The sequence below is a fragment of the Haplochromis burtoni genome, unplaced genomic scaffold, assembly GCF_018398535.1.
Source record: "Haplochromis burtoni strain Fernald_Lab_line unplaced genomic scaffold, NCSU_Asbu1 Contig_2, whole genome shotgun sequence".
Taxonomy (NCBI): Eukaryota; Metazoa; Chordata; class Actinopteri; order Cichliformes; family Cichlidae; genus Haplochromis; species Haplochromis burtoni.
The window spans coordinates 949846-969997 of record NW_024582363.1 but is presented as its reverse complement, the minus strand read 5'-3'; the positions used below and the strand labels follow the sequence as shown (position 1 = coordinate 969997).

The 20152-nt window shown below is 38.9% G+C and overlaps 2 protein-coding genes across 4 annotated transcripts in view; one reads left to right on the top strand and one right to left on the bottom strand.

Annotated features, from left to right (window-relative positions):
• The window catches only part of itfg1 (integrin alpha FG-GAP repeat containing 1), a 146885-nt gene extending 142425 nt beyond the window's left edge, over positions 1-4460 (bottom strand). Inside the window, exons 1-6 of the mRNA XM_005913089.3 lie at positions 4103-4460; positions 3604-3685; positions 3335-3456; positions 2252-2309; positions 1890-1967; positions 1673-1767 (exon numbers count right to left, since the gene is read on the bottom strand). Coding sequence (XP_005913151.1) covers positions 1673-1767; positions 1890-1967; positions 2252-2309; positions 3335-3456; positions 3604-3685; positions 4103-4283 — 616 coding nt within the window. The 5' untranslated portion in view covers positions 4284-4460. The remainder of the gene's footprint in view (positions 1-1672; positions 1768-1889; positions 1968-2251; positions 2310-3334; positions 3457-3603; positions 3686-4102) is intronic.
• Positions 4461-4803: 343 nt separating this feature from the next.
• The window catches only part of phkb (phosphorylase kinase, beta), a 102335-nt gene continuing 86986 nt past the window's right edge, over positions 4804-20152 (top strand). For 2 of the 3 annotated variants that reach the window (XM_005913090.2, XM_005913091.2), the window contains exons 1-2: positions 4810-4890; positions 7460-7546. In XM_005913090.2, the coding sequence (XP_005913152.1) occupies positions 4827-4890; positions 7460-7546 (151 nt within the window). In that variant the 5' untranslated portion in view covers positions 4810-4826. Of the gene's footprint in view, positions 4891-5652; positions 5754-7459; positions 7547-20152 lie in introns of all 3 variants that reach the window. The other variant, XM_005913092.2, reaches the window with a different exon arrangement.

Sequence of the window (20152 nt, the reverse complement as noted above, 5' to 3'; positions counted from 1 at the left end):
GGGGGGGAATGCTTACTTTTCAATCAATTCATAAGCTTTACTAAATAAAAGACTATAAAAGACTCAGTCTCCAGCTGGACCTTCTTATCCACTGAAACAAAGGAGACTCAAGCGGGACTGATTTTACTTCATGCAGCACAAGGAAGGATCCAGTCACTGACCTGGCTGAGAGCTTATCAGCAGAATGAGGACTGCTTTATTTCCACCTACCTCTTTCTGCAGTTACTTTATTTGGATCCTCACCTATTCTTTTTGCAGTCTGCTTATCTACTGCTTCAACTCAGTGACACTCAGAAGTTAATATATGTCAAATTAAGACATGTCATTAAGGTATTATTTACCCCCCAAAAAGCAGATTTATTTCTTTTCCATTATGGACTGTGCATTATATGAAAATCGATCTAGTTCTTGTATATAAATACAGATCTCAGAAGTCATGCTTTAAAATAGGTGATAACAGGTATCAACCTTTACACCAAAACAGTACAAGGACACCAGCAAAGGAATAAGCCACAAAACAAAACAGTGTTGAAGAGATTTAGGTCTCAGCTGAAACTGATCATAGGACAACAGAAATGGAGCAATATGCTAGCAAGAAGGTTAAGTGGAAGGCAACACTGCACTTTTAGAGTGAGGTGACCATAGGCAGTGTTTTCAAAGCCAGGCTTTATGTAAACATTATTCACGCTTGGGGTCTTGTATGTTCTGGCTGTAGGAACCAGGCCCTGTAGGAGGTTTTCTAGAGTTGTTTTTATGGGAGAAAAAAAACCTACCAATTCCAGGCCACGTCTTAGTGTGCCATGAACCTATGCCCAAAGGGCTTGGTTAAACTGCTGCAATCAGTGGTGGTGCAAACCTATTCCATCCTCCCTTGGGTCACAATGGAAACAATGTCTAAAAGGCTTGATTAGTGGGGAGTTTCTGTGAACTCCCAACCTCACACATGCGCCAGCTACAGCATTGGAAAGGTTCCTCCTGGATTTTTTTCACCTTTTTTCCCCTCTTAGTAGCTGTACTCAATTCCACGTTCAAGGTTATCAAACACCCGTAGTGCAAACATGCAGTGACACAAAATGTCTCAAAATGATAGAAAATGAGATCCTTGTAGCACCTTACTGTACAGTGTAAGCTCACTTTATCGACCTGCTGAACGATTTGAAACAACAGATGATTTGGGTATATTTTGGGCAAATCAGGAGGTGATTAGGGGTAAGAAATTTGTGCAGTTAAACAAAGCAATGCATTTGCAGTGATGGTGAATTATGCCGGGAGATCACAAATCATAAATTGAGGGAAAACATTTCTATATTGTTATGCAGGAAATATTATTCCACTACAGAAACAAAAGAAAAGTCCCAACATGAAGCCAAAGATGACCAAAAAAGGAATAAAATAATGCTCATTTAGTTTAATTTTAGTTTTTTTTTAATTTATGTGCATGATACATCAGTAAAGTATCATAGGCACTTTTGCAATATGCAGTCATTTATGATCGAAGTTTCTCTGATAATTTCCCTTAAGTCAATGTAACCTTTGTACAAGGTTGTGACAGTTTTGAAAACATGCAAAGTTGAAAGACTTGATACAATTGACAAGATAAGTGGTACTAAGAACACCAAAGCATTTTACAGTTGTTATTCACGCTTAGGCAATGCTTAAACATCAGACTTACCAGCAGTGAAGTCCTTGTTGAGGTCAATGAAAGCATTGGAGTGAGGCATACGCATGGCGCCAGTTAAACTCAGTGCTTTGCTGCACACTTCAGTCCTAAGAGAAGCCAAAGTTATAAAACAACCAAAGAATTTAGACACACCATAGAATTGAACTTCAGGTGTAACAGCACTAGAAATAAAGATAGAAAACTCTTAGTTTGGAAACTTTTCCATTACCTTTTGGTGAGATAGCAGACTACACTGGAGGAAGAGCTGATGACTCCAAAAACATCTGGAATCATGTCCCCATTAAAACTGAAAAGATTGTTTTTCTTTTAATGAAAACAAGACTTCAGGAGAGACGGAGATCACCAAAGTAGTCATTTTGAAGGACTTCAATGATGAGGGAGGTAAAACATGAGGTAATGGTTGCTAATATATTGGAAAAGTTAGTTTTCAATAATAAATCTTATCTAAGACAAAAAAAAACTCTGTAAAAACCAAGTTTGACTAAAAATGCACAAATGGAGCCAAAAATCGAAATCAAGCAAATTATTTAAAATTCAAAGCAATTCATGTAAATTTACACTGATACTTACTCCATGACAAGAGGTTGATCACTAAAGCTGTGATTCAGCTTAATCCCCCCTCCAATATCTATACAAAATGAAGAAGGTAAAAAGGCCTTGAGTATTAATGGTTTGACAAGAACACAGAACAGAAATCACTGGTTTTGCTTAACTGAAGTCAACAGCTACAAATTGCTAAAAATAGCTAAAGCTTGAAATATTCATTATGCAATGGTTTTTCTTGTATATATATATTCTGCCTGTAGTTCAATAAAAAAGGAATCCCTAAACAGAAAAATATACACATAAAAAAGAAACGAAAAAAGAAACAAATCTGAATAATCAGGTGATGAGCTTCTACTGGCATTGTATATTAAGCAAAAGTTGGTAACATGTGGAAAATGAGGTATCATTTTTATTGATCTAGTTAATGTTTATTGTTTTGGACTGAATGATGATAGCCTATAAAAGAAAAAAGGACAGCAGTTGCTAATAAAATTAACAATGTGTCTTTTAAATTACGGTTTCCCAGTGAGTCATGATATTGTGGCAGTGACCCTCCAAAAGGTCCTAAAAGTGAAACATCTATGCTTTCTTCACTGTAAATTACTGCAATACCAACTCTAAAACAGCAAATGGAAAGTTTGGCGGGCAATGTACACATTTTGCGATTTATGTTACATCATGTGTTGCAGCAATGATTGATTCACTAAGAATTACTGCATTGCAATAATATGCCTCCATCAACTTGTAATATAAGCAGTAAAATCTGTGGGGAAATTAATATGTGTGGATACAAAGTTTAGTATCACCAATGACAAATCTGAGCAAATGCATAATCTTGACAATGTTTTGCTTCTGTTGTAACAAGTGGATAGAGAGGCCAAGACTTTCTGTTCTCTCTACCAACCATTGTTTACAAATGCAATTTAAAAAAAAATTAAAGTATCATCAGAGAGTAGAAACGGTTTTTGAGTTTCCATTTCAGCAAGCATTGATGGTTGTCGATCTCTATGCGTTAGTCCTGGGAGAGACTCGCGACTTGTCCAGGGTATGGCTTTTTCCTGTGACGGCAGGGCAGCATTTGTAAATAAATCACTATTAGAGCTGTACCTAATGTCTGGTTGTGCCCCCAAAAGATGAAAACTTCTGTTTCTTGGCCATTCTTAGCTGTGAGAAGGACATCCATCTGAGAGTCTCCATCATAATCTCCGGGAACCACGCTGGTGATGTTTCTGAAACAGCAAGAAAAGTACTGAGTAAACATAATGCTGAAGTGCGAGTACGTTCAGTTTGTCAGCACTGAACATACTTACAATCATAAATTAAGACCAGTGCCATAATAAAGCTAATGGAGTGAAATAACAAATACATATGCATACTTTCCCAAAATGTTTTTGGCTTGAACTTTGGGCTTGAAGTAAGGTGGTTTGGAGTCAGCCAAGAATATGACCAAATCAGTCTCTGAAACAAAAAGAAGACAATATAAAGACGTGCAAAAAATTTAAGTTTACTTACTTTTTATTTAAGTATATATTTTTCACAAGTCATTCTGAAATGTCATTGCAGAGAATACACAGGTGCATTTAATAAAAATACAGCAAGACCAGGCTAATTGTCGTCCAGAGGTGGACTTCCCCCCTCTGGCTGCTATGAGACGTTTAAACTTCGGTTTTAAAAATAGAGAAGCAAACCAAAGCTACATTGTAGCTCAATGTGTAGGTAAAAACGCATTTTATATACATTAATACATGTCAAATTACATTTTATATTAAATTGATTACATTTAGTGTTTTAACTCAATATACATAATTTGTGCAAACTGTTAAAAAGAAGCCTTACTGACTGTTTGCTGTGTGAAGTGTGGATGAGTAAACCTACGTTCTTTGATCGTGAAGATGTCTGTCTGTTTATCCGAATTAAAATCTCCGAAAGCTGCCACCGTCCCATAATTCCCGGGACCGAAAAGGTCGGCCGTTACATCTTGAAGAGCAAATGTGTTATACTGTCCCCCCAAAAGTAACAAAAACGCTAAAGTAATTAATTTAAGCGTCCAAATCATCTTCCTGTCAGTGTAGCTCCCAACAACAACACTGACTGTAATACGGCGCACTGCTTTACAGCAGAAGGAAATGGTAGCTGCTTTTTAAGTAATTACACATAACATTTAACGGCGTTAAGCATATGTCGTGCTTTTTTATTTCTAGTGGGAAAAGCTGCAAGTAACGTTTAGAAATAAAGATAAATAATATGACATTAGAATTTCCTTATTTACGTCAGTGTCGTGCTCTCCGAGCTATTTCACAGCTATCAATTTACTGAGAGTTACTTAGAAACAAACCGGAAACGAAAAAAAATTGTGTTCATAATAAATCTGAGACATATATTAACTATCAAAATGAGTGCGTTAATAAAAATAAATTCAATATCTTAACACGCAAAATATACTTTGTGGAAACACTCGGGCTTTATTTACCAGTAAGCCACGGCAGAATTTAGCCTTGTGATTTCTTACACTATGCTGAGAAGCCCGATTCGCGTTTTATTTTGAAAGAAGCTACCGGATACACCTTAGCTTTGTAGCTATTTTAACATTTTCATAAACATGGCGAGCTTAGCAGATGTCGGGTGGAAACTCTTGGAATTTAAAGCCCGATCAAAGCGATCAGGTCTGACATAACTTTGCATGATCTTCTGCATTGTGACACGCCCGCTTTTTCTGTTGTGCTTGCAGTGCCTCTGTACGTAGTGCCTCTGTTCTGCCCGTTTTAATGTGTCTACTGCACTGTTGGTAGAAGCATGAAAGGTCAGAGGTGTAAATGTGAAGCACTCAAGAGCTATTTTAAGAGCTTCTCATCAGGTCGCTGTGAGATCTCGCCCATAGTAAAACTGTGCTGCTGTATATTACTGTGTTAAACTGTGTTCCTGAAGGACTGTGCGGGCCTGTGAAAGCTGACACATTATGCTACTCTTGCGCTGGGGGAATGTGTCGGATATTGCACAAACGTTACCTAAACTCTTAACTGTCGCCAGCTGTTAGAAGCCAACCATTTTAAGAACTGCTGATAACCATCTACTTTAAAAGAGATCTTGGTGTGAAATTATGATTTAACAAGAGGTGCATCCCAGTGTAGCCTAATAACGCAGCATTCTGAAAGCATACCATTTAGAAGTGTATGTTATGAAGAATAAAGTGCAGTAATTAGTCAAATTATGTCCTAATATAGTGATGTAGTCATTTAAACCATGTATTGCCATCTTTCATTATAACTCTACTCTTCATCACTCATTTCTAAAGAAATACAATGGATTGTAATTTCTTGCATGTTCTTGATCATTGTCGTCATCCCAGAATGTAATTCGTTGTTGATTCATGCACGTCTAAAATTGTAACTCTCTGCTACTAACTCATTTACTGTGAATTGCTGTAGATTTGTGATTTAGCTGAGAGACGCTTGGCCTTAAATTCACCTTTTGAGAATGGCCGGTTCGGCTGCGATTACCAAGCTCCACCGGACAGTTTACAGACTCGGTAAGTAGTGACAGCAGAGCTGAGGGAAACAGCTGAAGGGGACATAGGTGACGATATCTGGACTCTAGACCATATACTTATTTCACGATTACAGGAAAACATATGTTGTGAATGTGATCATCCTATTCTTTCAAACAGCAACCCAGAAAAGTTCAGGTCAGAACAATTTTTTCCGTGTTTACAAGAAAACAAAACAATCTCATGCTTGGACTGTCGGGAATTCTGACGTGCAAAGTAGAGTATTACCCATAATCTTCTGTAATTTCACACTGTTGATACAGTGTGGCTTATGTGGATTAAACTCAGAAGAATTATATTGCTCCTCCACAGTAAGCATGAAAGATCCTGATATGGCACAAAATGAATTTACAGTATTAATGAAGTCACTGAAGTTAGTCAGGGGATTGTTTAAAACCAAGCAAACAGTGACAGCTTACATTTGTCTGATCTCATGTTAGAAATTAAAATTGGAACATTGTACTTCCTCCATGCCTGTTTAAAGTGTTATCTTTAAAAAGAGATGGATTGGCTTTGTCGCCAGCAACTTTTATGCTGATGGAAATTATGCTAATTTCAGTAAGAATGTGAATTTTTCAGTACCTGTGGTACTGACCCAAGGTCAAACCTATTAAAATGCAAATCTCAGCAAAGTGAAAAGTGTCTGAAAATAGAGAAAGTCTAACAAATTGGGGCTTCCCTCAAACTGCTACTCTCTCTCAGTTCAGAGGAAAATGTCTGCTCACGAGTCGCAGTACTTTCTGAATGTTTAGCTCAGGGCTTGAATATCATTTTGTGTGCTGAGACTTTTGTGAGTCTCAGCACAGATGTGTTGCAGTGAAAAACAGAATGTACTGATAGCATGTGTGTATTGTTTCTGTGTTTTGTCTGCTGCCTGTTCTTGTGTCCCAAGCTGACAAAAGCCGTGGCCAGAGCATTATCCATTCAGGTTGTCTTTGTGTACATACAAAGGTTTGTCCAATAGATATGACAAGTCATAATCTCTCTAAAGATAAACAGAGTTTGGTGGCCAAAGGTCAAACTCACTTTGACCACTCAAGATATGCCTCAAGACATTATGTGCTAATTCTTACAGTCAGATAGAAAATGTCAACACTTCTTTATTCTATCCAAAAGTTCAAAGGTCAGCTTTACTGTGATATCACAACGTTTGCAAAAACACTTTTTGTCCATTGTGCCATAACATGGAAAAAGACATGGGGATTTTGGCGTTATTTCATAATTCGGTCTCTACCTTTTTAATTTCTGCATAAATTAATGGCTGTCAGAAGTCTCTTCCTGTTAAAATGGAGTTTTTCCTTCCCACCATCGCAAAATGCCACTTATAGGATGTTGTTTGATTGTCGGGGTTTTCTCCAGAATACTGTAGGGTCTTTATCTTATATTAAAAAGCCCTTTGAAACAACTGTTGTTGTTATTTTTGGCTATAGAAATAAACTTGAATTGAATAGAGATGAAATCTATATTACTGTATAGATCAATGTAAACATCAGCTTTAGTTTGATGGATACATACAACCGCAAGCCTACAATTTTAGTCTTCTTTTTTAACTGGAAACATCCAACAAAAAATAAATGTATTCTGAAACTGTTGCTAAACTTAAACCTCTAAAGAACATCAGTTTTGGGAAAGCTATTGAAGGACTGTGTTTGCAAGTGTTTGTGTTTAATATGTATATTCTTCTTCAGGCTCCATCTATGAACCTCTGAAGCTGTCAAATCTCCAGCGGGAAGATGAACCCCTCTGGGAGAAGCTGGACCGCTACTACAGTGCAGGTAAATACATTTGCTCATTCTTTGGAAGCTGCAGATTAATAATGTAAAGATGTGTAGAAGAAATGGCAATCAGAGGAGTTTGCAGGCATTTTGGTACTTTTATGGAGGAGTCTGATCATTCACGTGTAATATTTTTCCCCTGATGTAATTTTATTAATTTCCACTCAATTTCTGCCATGTCATTAAACATAAGAGAAACTAGTCCCTGTTATTCCGTATTACAGGAACATTAGATCGCTAATTTCCCATAGTAATTCCAACATCATCAAGTTTATGAGTCTTTGACACCCACATAATCTACACAGTATCTCAGTGGTTTGACTTCATCTTTTATGTTCTCTCACTGTATAACTGCAGTGCACAGCTTTTAATATTTTAAAACTGCGCAGAAAAAGTTTCTACATTGTCTTAGATCAGAGGTTCCCAAAGTGTGGGGCCCGCCCCCTAAGGGGGGCGCAGAGCCATTGCAGGGGGGGCGCGGTATGAAAAAAAAAAAAAAAAAGGAACGCTTGGACACTGCTAGCATAATGGACAGGTTTTTAACGGGGCTCCCACACAAACGCAAAGCAGGAGATGAAGCATCGCCAAATATGCTTCCTAACATATTTTAAGCATATCTGCCCTTTAGCTTCACCTCCACAAGTGCCGAGGTAGCTCTCCCCTGCAGAATTGGTTTTCCCTGCGTCGGGAGGACGCGCTGGGCTCTCCAAATCACGGACAAACAGTATCCTACATTCTTGATTTTTAGTTCACAAACACTTGCTGTAATGACTAACTACTCCTGACATTTTGGAGATGTTAGCTCTTTATACAGTAAAGTTACAGCGGGATACAAATAACATCAGCCTGATCCTGCCATGATTTGTTCCCCGGTTCAAATCACAGACAAACAGTGTCCCACAGTTTTTTGTGTTTTTGAACCCATTTTGCACAAAGAGGCATTTTTTGAAAAAATGTTTTGATAGCAATGTTGAATATTATTACACAGGAAACAACAGAAACAACAAGTAAAATAATCACACTGTGACGCCTCTGCCTTTCTAAATAGAGGGACAGTAACTGCGTGGGTATATGTAAGTGTGTAAAACCTGCAGGGGGGGTTAGGTGATGGGGGGGGCGCAAACATTTTTCTTGTAAAACAAAGAGGGCCCAGCAAAAAAAAAAAAGTTTGGGGACCACTGTCTTAGATAATGCCTTTCACTGTTTCTGTAATCTCAACAGAGCATCAGGTTGCATGTGTTAAGGCATGATCATGATGGAATTTAAACATAATCTCTCTAACCTCAGCTTTAACAGTCTCCAACCAAAAACAGTGCTTTCAGTGTGTAGCTCCCCTGTTAAATGTCACAGAAGATGATGTAGAAAGTTCCAAAATACCTGTTTTATAGCCTAGGCATTCTTTTTATATATTATCCAAAATGTGTCCTCATCTCTGTCTTGTGTACCTGTTTCAAACTATACTTTCCTAATTTACAAGGTGTCATTATATATTTGTCTGAGTTTTATTTTAAGGTTTATTCAGTTTAAATGCTGGTTTTACTGTGATGTTGGACTGGAAAAACCTACAGTGTTCTATAACTGGATATCCTTTCCTCTCCATAAACCTATGGCCCACTGGCAACACTGCTGAGCTATTGTATACGGCAGTAAAGGCTGCATTTGTTTTGTCATTGCCAATATTCTTAAATTGCAGCCTTGGGTATAGTGATTACATCTTGCAGACATGCATTATTGTTTGGAGAGAGACTCAGCTGGCAGGATAAAGGCCAGACATGGGAGTTCACCGATGTTAAAGATGCAGGAGCATTTACCGCAGCATGCATTGAGCTGCAGTGGTGAGAACAGTGTTTGGATCTGTTACTTAAGTGAAAGCAGCAAGAGCGGTTTGAAATAATGTGCAACAAGTAACGATCCCACTTTAGCAAATCTCAATATTGGACAGAGCTAAGAAGAAGTACTGGCACCAAAATGCAATTATAGCACCAGAAGTAAAAGTACTCATTAAGAAAAAAGCCTATAGTGCAGTGTTCTTTACATACTCTGTGACAATACTATATACCAGAGTTCCCCAACCCGCGGGCCACGGACCGGTACCAACCCATGAGTCTTTTGGTACTGGGCTGCGACAGGTGAGGCTTGGGTGTGAAATTTATGGTTTTCAGGGTTTTCATTGCTTTTTATGGTTAACTCGGTTTCCCTGGGTCTTTCCCTGTGTGTTATGAATAAATCTTCTGTTTTTAGGTACCGGTACTGATTTTATTTTGTTGTTTTTATCTGCGACCCCTTAAAGGCCAGTCTGTGAAAATATTGTTGGACATAAACCGGTCCGTGGCCCAAAAAAGGTTGGGGACTGCTGCTATATACCATAGCCTCTTAGAATATAATAGTCATATTAAAATCAAAATAATCCAAAAGCTAATAAACAAATCCTGGTAACTAATACCTGAAGCTGCAGAGTACATTTTATAAATGTTAGATACTCATCACTCGGTTGGTATTATCTGAGTAAGGACAATTAAATGACTTTCCAGTGTGTATTACTGCTTCAGAACCTTTTAGGGTTTGGGCAGTACAGGCAGTACAGATACTGATACATGAGCACATTTCACCTCTGATGTCAAGTTCTTTTGACCTGTGTGATTGCAGTGTACCATGCCCTGGTACTGATCTGGTATGATTGAAAAAGAAAAGCACAGAACTCCAACCCTTCCTTGCAGACAACTGCCTCTGGTGAATAATTTTCAGCCGAGCCTCACAATCTATAAGGCGTGTGAGAGGGCAGTGTCTCTGTGCTTTCAAAAAAAAAAAAAAAGCCACAAAATACATAAAATCATGAACCTCATTGTGCTCTGCGAGAACGTTTGCCTTCAAAAGGATGCGTGTGCATGAGAGAGCGAGCGGGCGAGAGGATTGAAAGGCCTTTAAGTTCAGAATAAAGAAGAGACAGAGTAATGGGGTAAAATTTACACAGAAAAAGAGAATAACTGAAATGTACTCAGACCTGGAACATTAAACGGTAGCCAGCGGGTGAGGGGGGGGTGAGTGGTGGTTGGGAAAGGAAATCATGCCTAGTATATGTATGTGCTAAACTTATTGGCGAAAGCTGTTAACTCTATTGGAGGTCGAAGATGTTAACAGGTAAAATCCCAACATATTGAACATATACGCAAAATCATGCCTACATTAGCAGAAGCTTGTCTCATTAGTTTGAAACTAACTGTGAGCTACAGACACACAAATTTGGTTATGGATAGCCTGTGTGGCTTGGTCCAGGTGATAATTCTAGAATGTGTAATCAATAAGGAGGCACCAGCCTCACTGCAGGAGAGATAAATACGCATTAGTGCTGATTACAGAATTACCTGCAGCTGTTAGTGCAGCACTGTGGCTGCCAGCCTTACCTCCCAGTCCACACAGGCACCTCCCCACAATGCCACACAGCTTTAGCATCCTCAATTTCAGAATTCATTCAGATCACCCGTTTGTATGTATTCTAGCCCGCTGTTCTATAAAAGTTAAGATTAGACTTTTTATTGCTTTCATTTATTGGTTTCATAAATGTTTGTGTGACAGGGACAATAAGCTGGCAGAAGGCTAAACAGCAAATTGCAGTCAAATGTGGGACTGTAAAGCTGCTGTGCTCCTCACAAATGGATATCGGTGTGTCTAGCGATAACCTTTTTCCTGACACAGCTTTTGGCTTATTTAATAAATTGCTGAGGTGTAACTAATAGCATTAATGTTGGTTCTGCTCTACTTAGATGTGCCTGTGAATATTACTTCTGAGCCATTGTACACTATTGCAGAGTTCAGGCACTGCAACACTTAGACTGAATGCATCTGTTATTAATCTCGTAGACTGTCAGAATGTCTGCCGTGAGACTGTTCTGTGTTTGGCGGCCTTAATGAGAATGTGAGGACAGTTAAACAAAATGTGTAATAAGGTGGCATTTTGTCGTTATTAGCTGGTCAACACGTATTGTAGTAATCCAAGCGAAATATGAAACAACAGAAAACTGTCTCTTTATGTTTGTTTTGCCTTCTGATGATAAACTGGATTCGCCTTTCTTTTTATTTTACAGTAAAATCAATACAAGTAGAGCCAGAGAGCCAAACACACTGCTTCATCTGAGCAGAAAGAGGTGGGTGCAGGAGGCAGCATCGTGTGTTGCCTCTGGCTGTGTAAGGCTATTGGATTCTGGTAATGCAGCTCAGGATGCTGTCCCTAAGGATCAGTGCTGATGCTGCCACTGTTGAAACATGGTGGACTTTTCTCCGTTGCTCTTTTGAAAATAACGAAAACCTAATGTACAGCAGCTAAATGGACACGTCATCATAGAAGGAATGTCAGTGCAGTTGGTGTTTTTCATATTTTTATTCTGTTGGTTTGTTTTGCAGAGTGCAACCAGGCAACTTCGACTGGCTGTGCGCAGATTTCCTGTGTAGAAGTAGAAATACTGATGTTGTGTAAATGATGTCGGTGCTCCTCTGCTCATGACATTTAAGGGATTACAGAATATACAAAAATTGTGGCCTTCTCCTGGCAGTGACCGTGAACAAAGATCTAAAAACAGGGTGACCTACATTAGCATTTCTTTCTTTTCTTTTCTTTTTTTCACCTGGAATTGCAAAAAGTGAAAACTAGGCTACAGGATCTCCTGCAGGATTATTCTAGTGGAAGCCTCTCCTAAAAATAAGGAGCACATCTGCAAATGCCAGAAGACAGTATTACACTTTAATGAAATATATACACTGATCAGTCTGCATATTAAACCCACCTGCCTTATATTGTGTAGGCATGCCTTGGGCTGCCAAAACCGCTCTTGACTCATCAGGGCAAGCTGTCGTGTCTGGCACCAGGACATTAGCAGTGGATTCTTTGGGGCCTGTAGCTTATAGGCGTGGAGTCTCTGGCAACTGGGCTTGTACAAGTGCATCCCTCAGATATTCACACTGGGATCTAGAGACTTTGTACTGTTTCTCAAGTTGTTCTTGAGCACTGCTGCCAGTTTTTGCTTAATATCACTTAAAATAATTTTCTTTGTCCATTAGGACCTTTTTTTGAGTAAAGTGCACTTGCACTTGCAGACTGTATGACATCTCTGATGGGTCTGAGTTCAGCCCAGTGAATTTCAAACCACACTTGTGATGTCAAGTCAGGTCAAAGGTAATACATGCTAATTATTAAAAAGCTGCAAACTCCTGCCTTTCCTCCTAGCCTTGAGTCATTGTTTATGATTTTGAATAGCTTGTCTCATGGATTCATGCTGTTTGCATCAATAACTGCGATCATACACAGCTCTAAATTAAAGAAGAGCTCAGCTTCTCCCCATGGACCCAAGCATCACAGTGCAGCAAAACAAAGAGGCAATTTCCACACCTTGTTATAATGCATGATTGAAAGGTATAACAAGCGTTCATTCTTTTTCTCTGTAGTTCCAGCCTCGCCTACAAATCTCCCCAAACCTTTTGTGCATTGTTTGCAGCTACACAACCTTGACTTCATTAGTTTCCTCTGCTGCCTCTTGTTTACTCCAGCTTGCATTGACTGGACTGGTTGCAACCGATTTCTTGATATTAAACCGTTGCACTGCTGACAACTACAAACAAGTTGTTAAATGAATCTAAATTAAGTCAAGTCACTCACAGACAAGCTCAGCGCTACGAAGCATGTGGAAGTGGATCAGATGTTGGCAACAGGTTGGCATTTACTACAGGTACTTAACTCAAAGGTAGCACAACAAACATTTCTGTGTTTTATAGTATTTTAAACACACAGTAAAATGACATATGTGTCATTTACATTTAGATGATCACATTGTAAATGTTAAATAATACCAAAGTTAAAGGGCAAAGAAGAATAGCTGTAAAAAATGCGAACATTTACTGAGACAAATCACAGCTTTGGGTGAGGATTTAGCTCAGGCGTCGGATTTATTTAAGGCTTTAGAAACTGCAGCTTTTGAAGTAAGCTAATGCATTTTTATTTGTCTCGTTGTTTCATTCCACAGTTGAAAAACAAGGAAAAGGAAAGGTAACTGCCCCTGAACCAGGTGCTGATTGTTAATATGTCTTGTGTGAAAGCATCTGTTAAAGGCTGGGTGCACCATTTTCTCACATGAACAAACTCGTGGCAGATATGACACAGCCCATTGGTCAGCCCTGATGAAGACGGGGCAGCTTCTGTGTGCGTGTGTGCTCCTGTGGCAGTTTGTGTGCGCATTAATGTGCCCTTGGTGGCTTTTCATTAGGCGGCATGTTTATGTGTGTTTGGAAAATGACTGAAGACAATAAACGGTGCTTAGTGTGCAACAGGTGTAGCTCTCAGTTGGAACCGATTTGCTGCTATCAGCTAAGGCAGTAGTGCCTCCAGCATCAGCTTCTTTTGAGACCCCATAGATTTACAGAAAAAAGCCCCTGCCAGATAGCGGTATGTCGAAAACGCAGCGCTGAACATTGAGCTTGTTTAATTGTTGTGTTGGGGGCCGATTGGAAGCGCTTGTCCAATTCTAGCAGGGAACAAAGCCAACATTGTTATCGCCTGTACCCAGACCTGCTTGCCAATATACCTGCTTTCTTTCAGTTTTAGGGAGGAAAAGGGGTGGAGAGGGGTGAGGCTGGGGTGACAATGACAAACAAACCAGTTACATTTTTCCTTCCTTCTCTTTGTTTGTTTGTTGTTTTGTTGCCACCCCTAGCTCAGTCAAAGGCAGCAGTATTAAGCTTACGCTGCTGTGATTGGGGGCTTGTTTTCGCCTTATCAAGAAAAGAATACCAGGGAAGGTTTACCTCCATCTCTCATGGTTCATCACTCCATCTCCTCTCTCCTTCCTTCTCTTTCTCTCCACTTTTTTTTTTTTTTTTAAATTTGGAACCGCTCTATGGTTTCTTGTTTATGTGGCATTGAGCACACACTTCACTGATTCAGCCAGTTCCCTGATAAAACAGGAGGCAGAAGGTATGGCTACTATCGCTCTGCCTTCTGCCTCATACTGATTACAGAAGAGAGAATAAGAATACGCCTTTTTTTTTTTTCAATTATTGCAGTCTTTTATCTTCACTTTGACTACAAATTTAGATTGTCTTGCTCTCTTATATCTTGCTTTTCCAATTATGTTATCTGTCTTTGTCATCTGCCTTATTTCTTTCATTCTCTTGGCAAGAAAAAGGCTTTCAGGATTTAACAAAATCTGCGTTAAAAATGATCAGCATCCCATATTCAGTATTTCATTGTTCACTATTTATGACAAATTAACACATATCTCATTGGTCGATCCGTACAGGGTTTGTGTTACATGCTGTAATTCTTTATTTGGGGATCCAATGGAGCTCTTCCCTCATGCCTCTTGAATTTATGGTTAGGTCACCTCATGAATTTATCATCCTACAGGTATCATTGATATCAGTCTACCTTTCCCATCTCACGCTTCAATAAAATTTATAGGAAAAGAATGTGAAGCCTTTTCCTAAACTTCTACATAAATGTAACCTAAAACACAATTTAGTTCATAATTGTTTCTTGTATTTCTGTACTAAATGTAATGTAGAACTATAGAACATTCCAAGAGTTTATACAACCCTTTCTTACAACTGTATATTTACTACATATTTTATAAAAGGTATTGTACATTATAGAAGTGCTGTTAACTGTGGTTACTCTGTTAGCATTGAGATGCAAGCAGGTCCTTTTGTGGCTTTGTGTGTGCATTTGTTTTTCATCCAACAGCTCGTGTCACAGATGTGGAATTGCAGCAACCATTATCTCAGCGTCAGCAGGAGTAGAGAAGTTATTGTTAAGACTGGTATGAATGATGAAGATCAACGTTTGTGTATTTTCTCTTGTAGCATCTGCTGTGGAACTATTCAGATACCATCTGACTTCTTCCATCTTTTTGCTCTTGTTTTTTTTTTTTTTGCTTTTCAATCTATTGCTGTTTTTTTTTTCCTTTCTCATCATCTTCTCTCATTTTCTCCACACTGTCGGTGCAGTGAAATGGCCCATTGTAAAAGAGCAGACTGTGTGCGTCTGAGACATTAGCTGCTGATTTAGTGGGACATTAGCTTGATGGATGGCTAGGCAGAAAACTCCTAACAACAGTTGATTTGCATCCAGAGAAACTTGCAGCTTGAGACTGAACAATGTTAAGCTCTCTCTTGTTTATGTTCTGCATCTATTGAGGACTTCCACTGCACCGTTTCACAGCAGAGGAAACTCTTACCAGTTTCAAATTGAGCAATAGCAAAGCATCTCCACTCGTTTTATCCTGCTTGACTTTATGATTGTTTGTTGCAGTTGAAGTCGATTCTTTAACAGATGTATTATAAAACATTGTTTCTATCCATTGTTTAAAAGGTCAAAAAGGAGGGAAAGGAAAGGTGATGCACAAAGTTGCTTTGTGCATCACCCATGAAGTCCTGTTTTTTTTAAGCTAGACTTGAGCTTTTTGCCTGTTGCCCTGAAGCATGTGTGTTTCTTATTGCCTGTTTTACTCTTAACTCATTCACTGCCATTGACGTCTATAGCCGTCAATTGCAGTGAATGAGTCAATGGGTTTAACTCATTCACTGCCAATGGCTGGCAGTGAATGAGTTAATAGGTCCACAACTCACAAAAACCCCCATCATGTTATAGTGAAATGAGCAGTAGTGTCTCTGTTTTTCAGAGACTTTTTTTTTTTTTTACTACAACTGCACATGTTCTTGCAACTAGAGGTTTTGCCCTTTGCTGGCCATTAGAAAATATATTGGATTACAGCACCTTGACATTGGCTTCTCTCTTCTTTTCTGCACCAGGGACTTTGTGTATTTTCTAATATGCAGACTGTGGGCAGGTGAACGAAACTCAGTGTTGTCTGTTTGGTTTACTGTCTGCAAGGTTGCGCTAAAACGCTTGGCTGAATATCATCAAACCTGATGGAAGGGTGGAGCGCAAGCAAAGAAGTAGCCCTATGAATTTAGTACACCCGATTCACTTTTTAAAAAATTGTTACCTACAGTATTGGCCTTGGCAAAAGACGGCATCCTCTGAATGTCCTTCTGTTTAATGCTAATTCACCCCATCAGCCTCTTTATCTGACTGCCAATGTGACTTCCATTTTCAGTTGACTGAACACATATGCATGCACACACACAGATGACATTCCCACCCTCTCATCCCGCTTTCAGTAGCCTTCACTTTTTATTCATACACACATATATTTTTTTCTCCTTCACACAGACACATCTCTTCTTGATCTGGTTTTCCTTCATCTGTGTCTCCTTCCGTCTCTCTCGATATCACTCTCCTTCCTGTCCGTCTCTCTTTTGCTCTGAAACAAACGACAGTGCAGAATGGATGTCCCCTTCATTTGCGTCGGCATAATGTTCTGATGAAAAATGAAGTGATCCCTCCAGACAGATTAGTCATCAGCGAGGGGACCTCTGCAGGAGAGGTGTGTGGGCATGTGCGTGTGTGTGAGAGACATAAATTACTCTCCCGGAGCCCTTCTGTTTGACTATGCAATATTTCAGCATATATTATTGGAGAGCTACGATCTGTTTTTGTATTAAGATCTTTGAACCGTTGTTCAGTCCTCAATAACTAATGCTGAGCATGAACCTTGATGAACTTGAACCATCCTAGTTTATCTTTGCTCATCCATGTAGTGCAGACAGACTTTCACAGTCAGGACTCCAGCTGAAAAATGTCCCTTTTTTCCTTATGAAATGACCTTGGTCATTACCTGCTGTAGCACATCCCACTCTGGTGACACCAAAGCAATTAATAGATGGGGGCACTCTCTCTTTATACTAGCTCATCCTGGCACTGTAGAGTCGGAATTCAAGGGATTTTTGTTTCTCTTACACCAACATCACAGTAAGTGTTGCTTATTAATATGTTTAGAAAATGTCTACTGCTGGATTCAATTCTATTGCAAACATGCTTTTAGTTGTCTGGGTTATATCATAACATGTATAGCTTTTATGGCAATCATTTGGGAAGCCTGGTTTTTATCCCATATATCTAAAAATCCTGTGAAAATTAGTTACAGACATTTTCTAACTGGAAAAATGAAAAAAGTTTCAATTGTAAATCAGGAACCAAGTGTTAGACATTTAATTCTGTTTTTGCAATTTTAAAAGACTCTATATAATTAAAAGAAAAGAAGGGGGCAAGCAGAGTAAACATCTAAATTATTAACAAGACTGAAAGTCCACAGTACTGCCAACAGCTTTGTTAGGCTGTACTTAGGCACAGTGGTGTTTTTGAGCTAAATGGTAAATGTGTGCTGGCGTGCTTGCAGTGACAGCGGTATTCAGTCTTAATAGTTATACAGGTGTTTGGTCATAAATCAATGGAAAAGTAAAACCTTGGATCTGATTACACAAATTAAATGTCAGAGGATGATTAAAGTTATTAAAATTCACCCAAAGGGGGTCATGAATGTCTGTACCAATTTTTGGGATCTGAGTGAAATATGAAATGTGAATCTCATGATAGCGCTAGAGGAGATCGACATGCTGTAAACAAGAATCCTGGTTTCTGTAATGGGAGATGTGGGATTAGATAAATCTAACATCTTACTGGTGTCTTTGCTGTGCATACCATAAGTGGCTTTCTAATCTGCTTTTTGTAAGAATTTATGTACACGATAAAGACTTCACACTGGTGCAGTTACAGCAGAGCAGGTGAATGAATTAAAAAAGTACAAAGAGTGATGTGTCGTATTTAAAAAGAATTGGCTTTGCTGATTTAGACACGCAGTCGGGATCGCATTTTTGATTCCTACAGTCAAAACTAGAAGAGCTCGTGGTGTTTCAAGGCTGATGGTGCATTTTGCATTTAAAAAAAACAATTCAAGTGTTTCAGGAAGAATAAATTCACATGTGAATTTAATATGTCATACCCAGATAACCTGTGTGATGGGATTTATATGTAGTATGTATTCGTATGTAGTATTGTTCACAAACACTTTTCTGGACACAGTACACACTACAACTTTTAAGGACAGAAATTGGGACTTCTGTGGTTGCAAAGGCATACATCTATAGGCATTTTTTTGTTTTGTTTTTTTATTTCCAAGTCTAATATTGATAAAGCAATGCTTGCTTTTCTTAAATTACTTTCAAAAATCAATAAGTTGGGTTACTTTTTGTTTGTTTGTTTGTTTGTTTGTTTGTTTGTTTGTTGAGCCAAAAATGTGCAATTAATTATTTCCTGGAGTAGTGTTTCCTTTTTCATAGCATCTTGATTCTAATGTGGCTGCAAAAGAGGTTAAAAATACTTAATTCATGAAATTATATAGTTTATAATTGCTTTAGCAATATATGAGAACATGTCAGAGTGTAGTCTGAGGTTATGGAACAAGGGTGAGAGGACCAGAGGCGACGGGCAGTCAACCCCGCTAGAGGCCAGCCACCCTGGTACAAGTCGAGAACAAGGTCACAGGGCTAGGGGGCACCTAGCAGAGGCCCCCTGACAAGGAGGAGATCCAAGCTACCCTGAGCCAAAGTGGCCAATGAACACACCAGAACATCCAGTCACATAAACAAACAACCACATCCCAGGGAGGGGTAGGAGCAGGGAGTGGTGACCATGTCCCACAGGGTCAAGGCTCAACAAGCCCCAGACCCAAGCCCAGCCACGCACACACACACCCACATACAGACCATTCACTCACTCACTCTCACCCACTTTTTTCCCCAGCTCACTCAAGCAGTGTAGAATTTTACTCTGCTAAAGAAAACCTAAATTAAAATGATGACCAAGTTTCCTTACCCTCATAGAAAACATGGTTAAGTCTGTAAAGTATTTAAACTTGAGCAAGCTGACACTCTCAAGCAATGTGCCCTATAAAACATTAACATAAACTGGCTCTTGTCACCTTATGCAGCAAAATGCCATTTTTTTTTTTTGTTTTGTTTGAATGAAAAGGAAAAAAACAAACATCTTTAGTCAAAGTCATATTCCTCCAGGACCGGTTGCTTTTTCTAAACTGTTGCCAAGAAGCCATCTGTTGTCACTCTGCCTAAAACTAAAAGAGGAGTGTGCCAAGTAAGTTTATTAGATCAGTTTTTGTCATCTTTGATCAAAGAAGAAAAAAAATGCATGTCAAATATCTTTGCCCAATCTTCTTCTAAATGGAATTTAACATAATCTAATTTTACCCGAGTGAATTTATGCCTGAATTTGCATACAAACAGATCCAGAGAAATGGATGAGGCAGTGACACAGCTGCACACCCTGAGGAATTTTACAGGTCAGCCATTACAGCACAAGAGAGGTGTAACCTTGCTCTAGAGCTAGTTAAATATATTTCACATGTCACAAATGAGGACTAGCTTGTGAACCCTAAAGCAGAGAAAGTATGTGCTGACAGTGCATTACTGGATAGCTTGTGTCTGACTCTGGCTCCCAGTTTACATAGCAATATAAAACGAAATGGCGAGGAGGGTGTCACTGTGTTACCGAATGCATTAGTTAAAATACACAAGCTAAAGTTATGTATGCATGTGGGTCAAATGAATAACTGAACTGTTTGTTACCAATATTTATCATATCTGGTACATTTCATGTTGTTCATGCTGTCTGTTTTTGGTTTATATATATATATATATATATATATA